At 36.0% G+C, this 16,293-nt stretch overlaps 1 protein-coding gene across 1 annotated transcript; it reads right to left on the reverse strand.

Moving 5' to 3' along the window:
* Positions 1-8,617: 8,617 nt before the first annotated feature.
* mdh2 (malate dehydrogenase 2, NAD (mitochondrial)) lies at positions 8,618-14,931 on the reverse strand. The gene is made up of 9 exons (XM_073829406.1): positions 14,754-14,931; positions 12,800-12,968; positions 12,605-12,688; positions 10,721-10,830; positions 10,392-10,517; positions 10,191-10,268; positions 9,894-9,993; positions 9,069-9,220; positions 8,618-8,926 (listed from the first exon to the last, which is right to left on the reverse strand). Exons 1-9 carry the CDS (start codon positions 14,814-14,816, stop codon positions 8,795-8,797), a joined length of 1,014 nt encoding a protein of 337 aa, XP_073685507.1. The 5' UTR covers positions 14,817-14,931; the 3' UTR covers positions 8,618-8,794.
* Positions 14,932-16,293: the final 1,362 nt, after the last annotated feature.

A 16,293-nucleotide genomic window follows, 5' to 3' on the forward strand; every position in this document is an offset into this window, starting at 1 on the left:
GCTTGATACACGCACACTTAACAGTTAGCCTCTTGGAAAACTGGAATCAAATCAACAGGATTTCACTAATACAAGTCTAAGGGATTTGCATTTGATCAGTTATCAAGAACACATGTCATAGATGTCCCGATCACAGATCTCTTGGTCACAACTGCTCACGTAATCAGGAGGGTCATCCTGACCTCCTGAGGTGTGACCTCGGGTGTCTGAGAAAAGAGAAACTTCAACAAGCACAAATCTCATTCAGAGCACAATTTATTCTAACATCATGTGATTTTCTATTAAGACATCTTTCTAGCCACTACTAATATTACACAACAAATTATATTAGGAGTTAAACAAAGGTTTATGAGCTAGATCATCTACTAAAATGTGTAAGAATTAATAAGGATATTAATTTGTAAAAAGGCCATGATGTCTTCCGACTTCCACTCCTTCAATCCCCCGTTTAGACCAATTGTGGAGTCCAATACTCCACGTCCGGTCTACCATGTGAGGTCACTACGGAAGGCGGAGGTTTGAGTCATGCTCCCCTGGCGGGTCACAATCGTCTCTTCACCCCATCATGGACAAGCCGGAACCTAAAAATTCCGGTCCCCATGGCAGGGGCTCTCCCACCTTCCACTCACAACAGGGCGTTGACGTTTTCTTTGGTCAATCATTGATGTAAGCTGTTTGAAAGCTTCAGCAGGCACATCTCTTCTTCCACAGGATTCACTGTCCTGTAGACATATTTAAAAACGTACAAGAAACAACAACAAACCATCCTCCAAATAATTAAGACAGCTAGTCCTAGATATCCTCCAAGCGCGTACAAAACATACTTTAAAACTTCCACAAACTCCTCTACCGAATCTGTCACGTCCGTAAAAACATTCCTACTGTAAATGTAACATTCACTTGGTGCTCTCTTTGTCTTAGTTTTTCTGCTAGCAATAATTTCCAAACACAAATTAAACCTATTTAAATGCATCTAGCAGTGACATTATAGACCATTGAATTGGCGCTAAAGCAGTTACCTTTAAGATGGTCATGTAGTTGTTCCGTTCTAGTAATGGACTTGGTATCTGCGACAAAACATCTACAAAATTTGCCCACTTATAGTCAGCCTTAACAAATGATAATTAACAAACATCCTTATATATAAACATACTAAAATCAATCCCAACTATTGGCCAAAAGCATACTGCACACTTTGTTTTTCAACTCCAAGAATTATACTTCTTCAATGGAAACAATTCTTTAATTGGTCTGCTGCTTCTCACAACCCCTGTGAGCACAACTGAATATCTTTTCCCTTTGATAACTACACTGGAACTAAAAGTCCTACAGTGCATGTAGTGCATTGTTGGCTGTCATTAGCTTGGACACAATTGTCTTTACCTGTCTTATACAAATATAATGCCTCTTAGTTAATTTGGTAATATCTGAAAATCAAATGATTACAAGAATCACGCTTATTTATTCCATGGAAGCCAAGCTAAATTAATAAGCATTCTCAAGATAGATATCCTATTTTTACAAAAACTATTATTTATAATATATAGTGCAAGAAGAGGGATTGTAAATCCACTCATTCATTCCCTATCATGGACCATTTTGGGGTCCAAAACAATGGCGGTCTAAAATAAACAAACCCAACATAAGTAAGACCCAAATTAAGCCATTGTTAAAAATAGAAAAAGAGAAAACATAATCTTTATTCCACTTAAACCTAGAATAATTCATAATTGTTACTTAACAGCCCTTTTATTATGTTTAGTCCAAATGACATTGTCAGTATCTAACTTGTTATTGCCTTGCATATCATTATATCATGAAATTACTCATTGATACCCAAATGCCTAATTATTGTAATTTCAATCTTCTCAATTATCATACCATATTACTGTACTCCGATTACAGTAAATAATTCAGGACTTTCAGCGAATTCTCAGGGCTTTGTTTAAAGGCAATTTCTCATTGTCTTGTCAGTTAAAAATGGTTACAGGTCAAGCTACCTGATCAACGTCTTAAGAACCCTTCGTTCATATTTGTCATTTGGCAATGATCATTATCATTAATTTCTAAAACTAGAACTGACAGATTTCACAATCCTGTAACCATATAAACAAATCTATTGCTCAGATGTAAACTGGCAAATATTCTTTCCTTAGTTCCTAAAGCTGTTTTAAAACAGTGCACATTATCAACAGGCCCTGCCAGTGTTATTGTAATATTAATTTGGTTTGACTTGACAAGTGTTCATAAACTGTTCCAAAGTTCCTATAACAATTTTGTTGTACATAACATTATTCTAACTACTTGTCACCAAATTTCTCCATCAGCGGGTTATTCAGCAGATTCAAAATGATTTGTTAAATTGTCTCTGTTCTACATAAACCAATCCAAACTATTACGTCACCTCAGCCTTGAGACACAGACAGCCTTACAGCTGTGTTTGCCTTTAACCCATATTACTCTTAGAATGTATTAATTCCTCCTTTGTTTGCCCACCAGCCTTTCTTACTATAACATGAGGGTACTCTCTGGATAATCTGGTTAGTGACTTGGCCAATGTGTCACTGTTTCTTTGCCATCAAGTCTAAAACATATACCTTTTATCATTCAGAAACCAAACAGTTAGCTGTATTTTTAGACCCTCAGTTAAATTTAGACATGGGTTTTTAACCCATTATGGATGGCAATTTCACAAATTCTATTTACCTAAACACTCTGAAACATATAAAACCAGAGAGTGATTCAAATCAGCATTATAAAGAACAATATAAGTAGTTATTACTCATAACAGACCAAGCCAAATAACCAATCTATATAAAGCTTGTCCATGTTCTGTGTCCTCTTTTCATCATATTCACTAAGAATGATAAACTTTTGTGAAGTTTCCCATTTCATTTAACCCAACGGTAACGATAAAACCCTCATTCCAGAGGTTATGGGCACAATATACACACAAAAGCAACAGAATCGTTTCCCAAATGAACAACCAATAGTTCATGTGTGAGGTTACGATTTTGGTGTTAAATCTGAAGGATTTAAACTTAATATTTTTCCCTGCCAGTTTTACATAGTTTCTACCTTGCCTCTTTTCCAGTCTCAATGCTTGTCATGGCTTTGTTTTGGTTGAACTTATTTAGCAGGCTGATAAGAGAGGCAGAGTTCCATCCTTGCCTCCACTCAAGCAGTCTCTCTCTCTCCTGCTGTACAAATTATCATTTGACAGCTTTACCAGACATTAACTTTGACTATCATACTAAATTCATTACAATATAACACTTCACTTACCAAAGCTAAAAGTGTTACAGCTTCTATTTCAAATCTCAATTTAGATTATTTAAAATCAAGTATGCTAGCAGCATTTTTTTTTATCTCTAAATTGTTTACTTTAAATGCTTAATTTACTTAACCTTCATTATCCAGACTATCTGTTCAATCAGCAAAAGCAGTCTTCATCTTTAGCCACCACCATGTCTTGTAATTATCCTATGCCATGTCTAAGGACCTGCAAAAGTAAAAACTGATATAGACATATTAGTTTAATATCATCTTAGCCTCATTGATTCAGGAATTTATCATAATGTTGAATCCACAAATGTTATGCAGTTCTTGTCAGTAAAGCAACCAACTTCATCCTGACATGAATAAAGATATTTTGTTATGTCTTACTAGAAATAATGGCTGACATCACATGGTCTCAGATGGTTCTTGAAAGCCCATTGCCGTTAACTCTTAATAAATAAGCTCCTTTTCCTCAAGGTGTGATGCCCTGGCATGTTTGCATCAGGTTGTAGATGCTTGTCACAATCAAGCAATGCGGTTGCTGGTGATCAGGTCTGGAGGAGCGCACATTTTTGAGGCAGATGGCTGTAATTTCTTACAGATCCCCTCTTTAACGATGCTTTAGGCCTATTCAGCATCCGCTCAACTCCGCTACCATCTCAAATATAACACCTCCCTTCTCGGGCAGGTGCCCAGTGGCGGTGACCCCCTGCCTTAGGTTGCCCTCCGCTTGGCCAAAAGAGGATCTTACCCGTCATTGAGAAATCACCTCATTCACACTGGTAACCGCTCTTTCCATTTGGACATCCTCGACAGTTTTCTTCCAGAATCTGGTATTTTCTGCAGCTTAGGAAAGGAGCACTCAAGAACCATGCGAGCCATTGAGACCACCTAGTAGTACTAAAACATTGAGACATGTTAATCAAAGCAATATTTTATCAATATAATCAATTAGACATCTTCAAATCATCGTGCTAATATTACTCTGAATTCAAATATCACACCCATCCACTCAGTGTAATGCTCTGCTACTGCTGTATAGCCAGAGCCATCAGGCCCTGTATGATGGTGGAGACTAAAAATAAGACAAACAAGTTATTGGCTGCAATAAAAGTTACAATGCAAGTGTTTAACTATTTCAAATCATCACTTCTATTGTCCAAATTCTATAGATTCTAAATCTTTTAACAACTAATTGCTCTCTGACTGCATACAATTTAAAATGTAGAATTTCTGAACTCCCTGTAGCATGTTATTTAACATCTCTGTGTCTATGATTTTCATTGAGACATTGTGCTGTACTATTAATATCTTATTATCATTTATGACACAAGATCAGATTACAGCATTTAGCTGACTTTGAATGAGAGAGAGAAAGAACTCTGAGGGATTCAGGACTGATAGCAATGCATGCCATTAATCTATAATTTCAATGTAATATCTTTTACTATAGCCCATCTTAAATTTATATCAAATAAAAAAAATGTCAAGCACTTTCAAATAAACGTCCTCCTTATTGTCTTTTTTTTTTTTTTTTTTTACTTACTTAGCAACTCAAAGGCTAAGTCTTTCCAAAGCTCTGCCTGTGGCTTTGGAAATTTGACAATTGCACTTTAAATCTGTCAGGGGTTATCTGACCCAGATATGTTACCTCATGCTATCTAAACTTCTTTTTAATTAACTTTAAACCCCCGTTTATGTTACTTGTTTACAATATTACCAGCTTCTATACAAACATAATTTTTCACTAAACATTGGCATATGGCTGTGATGCTGAGTGGCTGAAATTTTCTATTCCACAATAAATTTAGTCCTTTGTCCAAACATCAGTTATTACTGATTTCAACTCAGGACAAGACTCTGTTACTTTTACAGCTTCAGCCACACAGCGCAAGATAAGCAAATTGTTTCACTGCAGTCAAATGCAATCTTATCTTCTGAAAGCAAAACATAAGCTTCAAAGTTTTTCCAAAATGCTAATGCCTAACTGTGTGTCTAGACAGTGTTTTTACTAACCCAGAATTCAGTCCAATACATTGTCAGAGCTTACAACAACTAAATAGGGACTAAAACAGATTTATGATTTCATTCTTTGTCATTTAAAATCTTCTATGTACAAAGAATTAGATTAAATCATTACTCAATTAATTCTGGGATTATTTTTAACAAATAGCCACTCTACACCTCTAAAAATAGGCACATACATTGTATGGTTCTTTCTTTGTATGTAGCCAATCAAGTTGTTTTAATTTCCCAATCAGAATCAAAGCCCAGACTGACCATTTCACTTGTGCTGAGAATATCCCTAAAGTTTGAGCTTCATAGCAGAGCTGTTTACAGCATCTGTTCTCTTCTATTTCATTATTTCTATAAGTATTAAGCAAGTTACTTAATTTATCAGCCATATTTCTATCACAAACCAAAAACCAAAAGAGATGATAGCAGCAAGAGATTGAGGCGGCGATCTTACCAATTCCACTTGACGTCTGCGTGATGAAACTGCAAAGTATATTCCAGAATTTCCATATAGGTCCATTCCAATTAGGAACATACAAACAATTTTAGCTCTTTCGGGGTTGTTCCTGATACATCCCAGATCAACCAGTCCTTTCCCTAACATATATTAATATATAGATGTGCACATTTATTGTATTACTATTTCTGTTTTTAACACTACTTTCTGGTTACTCTGTTCCCTAACCAACTGATCTGATCTGATCGCTAAAGCTCGGGGTACCCCTGTCTGTGGTGGTAGGAATGGAGGGTTGGTTGAGCGATTTACGACTAGAACCCCTCTCTAGCGTCTTACATTCTCTCAATATTTCATATATTTAAAACAGACTGCACAGACTGCAGACTGTACATCTCATCTCTACAGCTCTCAGTGCCACAGAATGCACTATCTGGCCTTTACGGCTCTTTAGTGCCACAAAATAGAGAATGCGTTTTGTCCCTACTGGACTGTGCTTTTTATCCCCCAATAGGATGCACCTACTTCTACTACACACCTCTCAATCTAAGTCTACTATTAATATCACAGGTGTGCACTTGTACACCATACCAAACCATATGTAACTTAATGTTACAGGTGTACCTCAATTCATGACACCAGTTTACTAATTCACCAAGTTCACCTAAGTCTGGTGTCACCTCAAATCCACGACACCAGTTTACCAATTCAACCAAATTTAACAGTTTACCAATCCAACTAAATTCAACTAAGTCTGGTGTCACCCACTCACGTCTGAGTGAGTCTCTATATCACTCTCCCTTCTCCCACCCCTTCCACCACAGACAATCCCTAACCAGAAATAATTTTACAAATCTTCCTACCTTGTTGATTGATCAGGGATATCACCAAAGAACAATTTGCCCGCATCCTCCACCATTACTGTAAGGGGAATTTCAGAAACCGAACCCAATGTTCTGGTGTGGTAATGAAGACCAGGAGTCAAAGCTTCAATCAATCAAAATTAAGTTTACTTAAGAAAATAGTTTGCAGTTTATCAGCAGAAGTCAGCTTCAATACTCTCGATGGAGTTCGTAGGCCGCTCTGTGTACATGTTCAAAACACCAGTAATTATACTCTAACAGAGGTTGCTAATTACGTCAATACATAGATTAGGAAGATCCGGATTGGTCCAGAACCTAGATAAGTGTGAAATATTCAACACACACATATAGTCACACACAGAGGTCTTGTCTATCGTCAAGGTTACCTAGCCAGGCAAGACTCTTTATCAGTGTGGCTTGATACACGCACACTTAACAGTTAGCCTCTTGGAAAACTGGAATCAAATCAACAGGATTTCACTAATACAAGTCTAAGGGATTTGCATTTGATCAGTTATCAAGAACACATGTCATAGATGTCCCGATCACAGATCTCTTGGTCACAACTGCTCACGTAATCAGGAGGGTCATCCTGACCTCCTGAGGTGTGACCTCGGGTGTCTGAGAAAAGAGAAACTTCAACAAGCACAAATCTCATTCAGAGCACAATTTATTCTAACATCATGTGATTTTCTATTAAGACATCTTTCTAGCCACTACTAATATTACACAACAAATTATATTAGGAGTTAAACAAAGGTTTATGAGCTAGATCATCTACTAAAATGTGTAAGAATTAATAAGGATATTAATTTGTAAAAAGGCCATGATGTCTTCCGACTTCCACTCCTTCAATATATATGTATATATATATATATATATATATATATACGGTCAAACCAAAGATTATTCAGACACCAGACATAACTTCTTGTTTTTTTAACTTACACTATAGTTTATGTAAGTGAGGATAGATAAATAAACTGTTGACATGTTATACCCAAAAATTGTTCATACAGTGGACTAAAAATGATAAAAAAAAATTTGAGACCAAATACTTGATTTGACATTTTGACTTGACCATGTTTTGTTACATACCTTTCTGTCAAAGTTCAAGAATCAAGATGAATTTGTTCTGACACAGTTTAACTCCTGAGTTCTTGTCATATTTAAGTATCATGTTCTAAACTATAGCAAATAAACTGATGAGAAATTTTGATGGTGTCTAAATTAAACTTGGTTTGACTGTATTTATTTGTGACTATCAAGATGAATTTGTTCTGACACAGTTCAACTCTGAGTTCTTGTCATATTTTATTACCATTTTCTAAACTATACCGAATAAACTGATAATATGAGAAAGGTTGAAGGTGTCTGAATAAATTTTGATTTGACTGTATTAACAAATCAAGAAAAAAAAAAAAGTCAAGAAAAAAACATTAATCAGCAACATGATTTAAGCACCATATATGTTGTATAGGTTTCTAACCATTATAAAATAATATGTTTACTACGGGAGCACAACTGCATTTGGAAAATGTGTAATATTCAAAACACAAAACCACATATTTATTTTAGATGTAAAATGTTAGCTGGTTATAGTTGCTAAATATTTGGGAGAAAAAAAACAAACAAAAAAAACAAATCTTTCATGCATGCCATACTGCATTTTTAAATGCCATGACTAAGTGGCAGATTCACAGTTCATATAGTTTTTTTTATGAACAAAGAATACAAATTAATAGGAAATTTAATATCCATTACAGTGACACTTTACCTCTAAATCACTAATCATTTGAATAAACACATGTAAAAAGATTTGAATTAGGATGTAAAAAAACAAAACACAGGATTACTCAGTCATTTTTGTTTATGTAAAATGAATTCACATTGATTTATGAAGAGTCACTCACATTGCATCTAATTATCAACAACAAAACAAGTCAATAACAAGATCTCAAAATAGCAAAATCTTGAAATGAGTTAACTGAAAAGCAAAAATATGTCGAGTTGGTAAACAGACCGCTTTATTGATAGCTGGATTTGACCGTTTTAATCAGTACAAAGACTGTCTGCATCTTTGAACATGATGAAAATACAGTTTTAGGAAACCTTGTTGACATACAATGACTCAGCCTTATAAATAAACGACATTTCACAGGTAGCGTACCACAAGCACAGATCACTTCATGTTCGCAACAAAGTCTTCTCCTTTCTTGATGGAGCCCTTCAGTTCATCCATGGCTTCAGCTACCAGCTTCTCCTCAAACGCAGACAGCTTGCCAAGACCAAGGTTCTTCTCAATGCCGTTTTTCTGAGAGGTGAAAATTAAATTAAAATTTACAAACAAATAAAGCCTAGTCTTTTTTTTTTTTTTACCAGGTTATGCTTACTTTAAATTGTATTATTTAAAAATAAGATAAAGTAACTTCTAAAGAGGGTCAATCTAGACTTACCCCGAGCAGGAGAGGTGTAGAGAAGTATTTGCAGTCTGTCTCCTCAGATCTCACAAATGCACATTCAACAACGCCCTCCTTTCCATTCATGGCGTCGAGAAGGGAGAACGTGAACCTGGCTCCAGCATAGGCCATGGACAGAGTGGCAGAGCCTGTGAACAAAGACAAATATGAATTCATATTCTGGATCCTCTTAGTGGGATATTATCAGTCTAACAGAATATAAATCCAGTGTTTCCCTCAGGTTGGAAGGCAATATGTGATGGTTAGCCCGGGGTGGGGGCTACATTTTACCGCAAACTTGCGACTAGTTAACTTTCTAAAGAAGGCGCAATCGTGTTTACTAAGGGTCGGGACTTACAGTAACATCAACACACTGAAACTATTGTATTCAGAATATAAAATATTTTATAGCACTTTTTAATCTGTGATTGTGTGTTAAAAGTGTTCACGAGATACCAAACTTTCGCCAGCCGTCTTCTCTCCACAGATGATCCAGACAGATGTGGTGTGCACGGAGGGGAGGGGCTGTGTGCGTGTGTGTGTGTGTGTGTGTGTGTGTGTGTGTGTGTGTTTGAGGGAGAGACGCGTGAGTGACAGAGATGAATAGAGAGTATGGAAAGGAAATGCAGTTGAACGAATTCGCTGCGTGTTTTAAATAGCGTACAAAAGAATAACGAAACGCAATATGTGACGGTCGGTATTGATTTTTTATTTATTTATTTTTTTGGTCGGTGTTGAATCTGTGGCGGTCGGAATTTAATCTGTGGCGCACCGCCACAGATTCGTCTATGTGTGGGAAACACTGAAATCTTCAGTTCTCACCTGCTCCAGCTTTAGCTTTCACAACCTCAGTTCCTGCTTCCTGGATCCTGCCAGTCAAAGCAGACAGCTGATCTGCGGGGAACTCAACCTTGGGTGTACACTAAAAAAATAAAATAAAATAAAATAAAATAAAATAATCTTCATAATTTCACCAAACAGTCTAAAATATCTGTACAATAGCAATCACAGCCAATCAGAAGTTATGCGATTTTTTTTTTTGGATCAATGAGATTAGGGCAGGGGCGGGGTTATGCAGTGCAATGCCACAGAACTAAAAAAAATAAATGTTTTCCTTACCTGTGAAATGAGAGGAATGATGGTCTTTCCTGCATGACCTCCAATAACGGGCACATTGACTCTGGCGGGATCAAGGCCCTGAAACATTGGCACAGTCAGTTTATTTTCAACATTGCTGCAATGTTTTCTTGTTATGACATTAAATAAATAACCCTGCATTTAAAAATCAACTCTTATCGTTATTAAATTTACAGAACTCACTTTGAGCTCAGCAACAAAAGTGTTTGCTCTGACGATGTCCAGTGTTGTGACACCAAAGACTCTGTTGGGGTTGTAGACGCCATGCTTCTTCATCATCTCTGATGTAATTGGGATAGTGGAGTTCACCTGAAATTTACATTATCAAAGTTCAATACGGAAGTCTATTTTTTTTAATAGGAACATTTATCAGTTATCTTAACGGACGGTTCAAAGCAATAGCAATCTACATATTATAAATACAGGTATAGTGCTATAAACCCAGTAACCTTTGTGCAGGTATGAAGTAAAATCTCAGCAATGTGAGATATCACATGGGACCTTATACTTACTGGGTTTGCAATGATGCAGATCATGGCCTGAGGACAGTGACGGGCACAAGCATCAGTCAATGTGGCCACAATGGTGGCATTGGTGTTGAACAGATCGTCACGGGTCATACCTAGACAAAAAAAAGAATGTAAAGAACAATCTTGAGAAATTCTGGTGGGTTTCTATAAATTGACGTCACCAACACTCTTAAAAAAAGTGCTTTAAAAGGTTCTTCACAGCGATGCCACTAAAGAACCATTTTTGGTTCCACAACAAACCATTCAATCAAATGTTCTTTAAAGAACTCATCTCTTTCTTACCTTTTCATAATCTGAAGAACCTTCTTTCGCCACAAAGAAACTTTTGTGAAACAGAAAGGTTCTTCAGATGTTAAAGGTTCTTTATGGAAACATTTGAACCAAAAAGGTTTTTCTATGGCATTGTGAAGCACCTCTATTTTTAAAAGTGAAGCCCTTTATGTTTAAACCAATCAACAATTTTTGTTCAATATCCTGTTTATACTGTTACGGGTCAGGTTATTTTGGGTTTGCTTTGCTTGGTTTTCTTTGTTCCTATAGGTTACCAGCTGAAGATCCACTATTCTTAATTAGAGATCTGGGCATTTTAGAGCTCCATCCTTGTTTGGGAAGAGGCTGCTTCTTTTGTTAACATCCTGCAGTTGAGTTTGGCTGGACAGCTGGACCTTTTACCGTTATCTTTATTCAAAACTTATTTTTGTTTATTATTTGTTTATTTGCTAATATTAATCCCTTATCTCCATTTGTAACCCCTAGACCAATCAAATGTTTTTGGCTTAGAATGATACTTTTGGACTGGGTTCCTTTTTTTTTTTTTTTTGTCTTTCCTTGAGTCAGGATGTAACAACTGGGTGCTCGACCAGGATTTGTACCCGGGACCTCTTGTACCCCCATTTTTTGTCTATTAAATGTAACAACTGGGCAGGGCTCTATGCTTTTCTTTTTAGGAGCACTTGTGCTCCTAACTTAAAAAAATTAGAAGTACAGTCAAAATTTCAGGAGCACCTTCTAATCAATAATCAAAAAATCTGATCGAAAATTTGATTTGAGGTCTTCCCGTTACGGGGTGATGTTTGACTCCATAAAGTTATTTAGAGGGTAACTTTTTTTTACATTTGTAATGAGATTTTTGGCAACTTTATTAAATGTGTGTCATCTTTTATGTCAAATTTTGTAAAAAAATAAAATAAAAAATAAAATTCTAATTAAAACAACAGAATTAGAACAAGTAAAATTAGAATAAGAATAAGTTACCAATCAAATAAAATCAGCATTAAAGTTTATTTGTACTACAGTGGAAGAACACAAAAGTGGCTTGTAGGTGTATTTTCATATGTTTAATGAGGCTTAGAGGTGGCATGAGTGCAATCAAATTCATAAATTCATGTTGAGATTAATGTTCTACATATAAAATTTTGAATATAGAAATGTTAAATAATTTAAATAACTAAGAAGACACTTTAAAAATTCAAACTCAATCTCTGCATGTTGTTGCGAGTTTGGGTTTATTATAACGTTCATCAGAGAATGCAAAATGTGCCATTTCATCAGATTTGTAAGGTAAATAATTTATAAACCTACGTGAACACAGGAGAATACATCAGTATCTTTCTCAATATGCTAACTGTTCATTGCAATTTCAAAATAAAAGTTTAAACCCTCACTCTGAGTTTATACGTTTTGATGTCCACATATTCAAGAAATTACAATTACTGTAGCTTTTCTATCATAATATGATAGAAAATATTAAAGATTAAGTGGACATTTTAATTAAATGTTGAGTCAATATTAAACGAGGATAAGATCAATGTAATGTAATTTGAAAAAATAAAAATAAACCACAGGTAAAAAAAAATATATACCCACCAGGCTTCCTTGGGACACCAGCAGGGATGACAACAACCTCACAGCCTTTCAGTGCAGCACCCAACTGATCTGCTCCCATGTAGCCTGCGAGGAAAAACAGTGAACACTATAGCAGACCAATTTAAAGTCAACAACTTTCTCAAAAATGACCACTCAAAATCTAAAAGGCTTGAGAAGCTGAAACAATCTCTGTACCTGTGACGGTGGCTCTGGTCTCAATGTGACTGAGGTCAGCAGCCACTCCAGGAGTGTGGGCAATATCGTAAAGTGACAGCTCGCTCACCAAAGGGCTGTTCTTCAGCAGGAGAGACAGGGGCTGCCCAATGCCACCTGAGGCACCCAAGACAGCAACTTTCGCATTGTGCTGCAAGGAGAAGAAAACTATATTATTTAAAATATTTGCTGATTCACCTTTCTCTTACAATTAAAGCACCCTTTGGCTCTATATACTTTAAAGAGGAATCATTAATCATAATCTGGTTATAATAATGACCGAATAAAAACATGAAACAACCACTGAATGCAAATGTTTAAAAAAAATGATTGCCCGTGAGTGAGTGTGTGTGTGTGTGTGTGTGTGTGTGTGTGTGTGTGTGTGTGTGTGTGTGTCTTTCAGTGTTTAAACATGTAGGTCACACTAACATTTTTTTTTTATCTTGACCCTGGGACCTTTTCAGTCTGGAAATACGCCAATGGGAATTTTTACTACCACTCATGATGGAGAGGAAGGGTTTAAACTAAGTGATTAAGGACTCTGTAAATGGTTTAGACAGTACAAAGGAAGTCTTTATGGCATAGAAATGTGCTTAAGCAAGCAAACTAATTAGTTTTATACAAATGCAACAAACTCCCAAATATGATCATTCTCATGACAAAAGCACCCCATACTAACAGCTATATATTTTTCATTTATAAAGATCCAAATGAGCATCTAACCAAAAATGATCCAGACACCAGATATAATTTTTTATATATTTTTTTACTAGTGGGTGCAGGACACTACAGTTAATTTATGTAAGTGAGGATAGCAAAATAAAGTAAACTGTGACATATTATACACAAAAAAATTGTTCATACAGTGGACTACCAGTAAAATTGATACAAATTTGGGATTAAATTTTTGATTTGACACTTTGACCTTGTTTTTATCAAAGTTATCTGACATTATCAAGATGAATTTGTTCTGACACAGTTTAACTCTAAATTTGTCATATTTTATTACCATTTTCTAAACTATAGCAACTAAACTGTGATAACTGTGATAAGGCGTTTTAATACATTTTGGTTTGACTGTATACTGTGAACAAGTTACATTATTAATCTGTGCAAAATATTTCGATTTTGTTACATCTTACTATAGTACTCTACTTGTGGACGTATTGCTCATGTTTTATATTTGCTTATTTTAGTTTAATCACATCTATAATATTTATTCTCACATTTAAATGTTTTACATTTGTCTATGGTCCCCAGATCTCAGTTTGAAACCCCTGCTGTATAGAAATAAAAGTACAAGCCTTAAAAAGCACGAAATATATCAGATGGCACATCTAATCTGAGCAGCATCTCTAGCCCTTTTCCCCATGGTCTTGCTGTTCACAACACAAAATCTGCATTAAGCCCGATCTCATTAGAGATCAAGACACTTTGTTACATTTACTACGCAACAGTGAGCAAAGTAGCTGATTACAGTAATGACCTTTCAAAGGTGGACTTGAGTCAAAGTGATACCTCCTCTAACCAGGACGAGTCTAAACGAGTTGGCAAGGTCGACTGCAAACCTTCTCATACCAGAAAGCAGGATTTTAACAGATTCGTGGGGAATACTGAATGATCCTTGCGAGTTACATTCGCATAAAGACAATATGACTAAGAAATTAGTTGTGTCGCAACACCTACGCTTACTGTCAGTGTGGTGGCTAAATGTCAAGCAAGACAACTTTTAGGTTGCCTGGATGCAGTTTGTTTTAACTCAGTTACAGTTATACTATTGCAGTCTATGGCTCGTTGGGAAACACGAATGAGTAAAGGAAAAAAGTACATTGGATATTAATCTCAGTTTGACATGTCAACGACATCGCATATTAATCCTACAAATCACGGAGGCTAATGTTAGCGCACTCGCATATTCACAAAAATGATATTTTACCTGGGAGGAGGTGGACAGGCTCCGGACGAGGGTGGAGGCTGGTCTAGCGATGCGGGAGAACATGCTGGCTTGCTTTTCTGTAAGTGCTTGCTGTTTTAAAATTAATGTTTTATATAGAGCCCCTCCTGACTGTGACTCCAACGTCCTCTAACAAGACAACCGGGCGAGAGCGAGCCTACGGCGCAACCAAGCTTTGTTGACCCTGTGAGGTACTTGTCTTCTCTGATTGGTGTAGCGGTGTATATGCAGTACTATGATTGAAGAGAATTTTTGTCAGTCACATTAAAAGAGGCGGCGCTTATCGTCGCCTACTCTTTCAGTGGTTGCTCACATTCTGGCGGTCGATTGGTCGGATTGGTTGAAACGTCATTGAAACTTTTCTCTGAATTTTTTATTGCTATTTAAGGACAGCAGGTAGCATACACTACCAGTCAAACGTTTTTGAACAGTAGGATTTTTATTGTTTTTTAAATAAGTCTCTTCTGCTCACCAAACCTGCATTTATTTGATCCAAAGTACAGCAAAAACAGTAAAATGTTGAAATATTTTTACTATTTAAAATAATTAGTTAATGTACTAACTAACATGAACGTACCATGAGCATTTGTTACTGTATTTACTAATCTTCATTAACGTTAGTTAACGAAAATACATTTGTTCATTGTTTATTCAAGTTAGTTCACACATTAACTAATGTTAACAAGATTTTAATAATGTATTAGTAAATGTTGAAATTAACATTAACAAAGATTAATAAATGCTGTATATATGCAGTTCATTATTAATTCATGTTAACTAATGTTTTTAACTAATGTTAACTAATGAACCTTATTGTAAAGTGTTACCAAATACCTGTTGTTACGAGCCCCTGCTCTTTCTCTCTTTGTTTCTGTCCTGAGTGCAGCTACTAATTGGATGGGGGCGGAGACTAGCCCACACACCTGAAGCCTCTGCCTATTTAAGAGCTGCTGGTGGCACTTCAATGGTGGCTTGCCCTGGGAACTCTGTTTTGTGTTTGATTTTGGGTTTTGTTTCCCTTATTTTCTTTTAAGGATGGTGAGTGATTGTTTGTTTAGTTAATTCAGATTATATAGAAAGCATAGGCAAGTGAGCTAACCCGGAAGACTTTTGCTGTGTTTAATTTGTTCTTCGGTAGATAGGAAGTTTTCTTAACTCTTCAGTAAGTTGCAGTTTAAATTAGTTAGCTCACCAATCCTTATTTAAGATGTAAGTTCAAGTGCATTTCCTTTTGTTTTCTGTTTTGGTCGTAGTTTTTTACCTTTACAATAAAACTTTTAACTTTTTGCCCTGGCCACTGTTGTTTTTGTTGGTTTTAGAATGGCTCTTATGTTGGTCCCTAAATGGGTCATAACATAAATTGGGGGCTCGTCCGGGATATGAACCGCCTTTTGTTTGAAGAGCTACTTTTTGTAGCATGATTCATTACTTAAATGCTTTTTGGCTGGACTGCTATTTTTGTGTTGTAGAATGCTTTGTGGTGATTTATGTGCTACTTCGATGTTCTGTAGTTTGTTTCAAT

The sequence above is a fragment of the Garra rufa genome, chromosome 23, assembly GCF_049309525.1.
Source record: "Garra rufa chromosome 23, GarRuf1.0, whole genome shotgun sequence".
NCBI classification, from domain to species: Eukaryota; Metazoa; Chordata; class Actinopteri; order Cypriniformes; family Cyprinidae; genus Garra; species Garra rufa.

Coding starts and splice junctions, on each gene's coding strand:
- mdh2 (XM_073829406.1), bottom strand. CDS start 14,816: ATGTTCTCCCGCATCGCTAGACCAGCCTCCACCCTCGTCCGGAGCCTG. Junction 10,518..10,720: donor TCTGCATCATTGCAAACCCA/GTAAGTATAAGG, acceptor TGTAAATTTCAG/GTGAACTCCACTATCCCAAT. Junction 9,994..10,190: donor TCATTCCTCTCATTTCACAG/GTAAGGAAAACA, acceptor TTATTTTTTTAG/TGTACACCCAAGGTTGAGTT.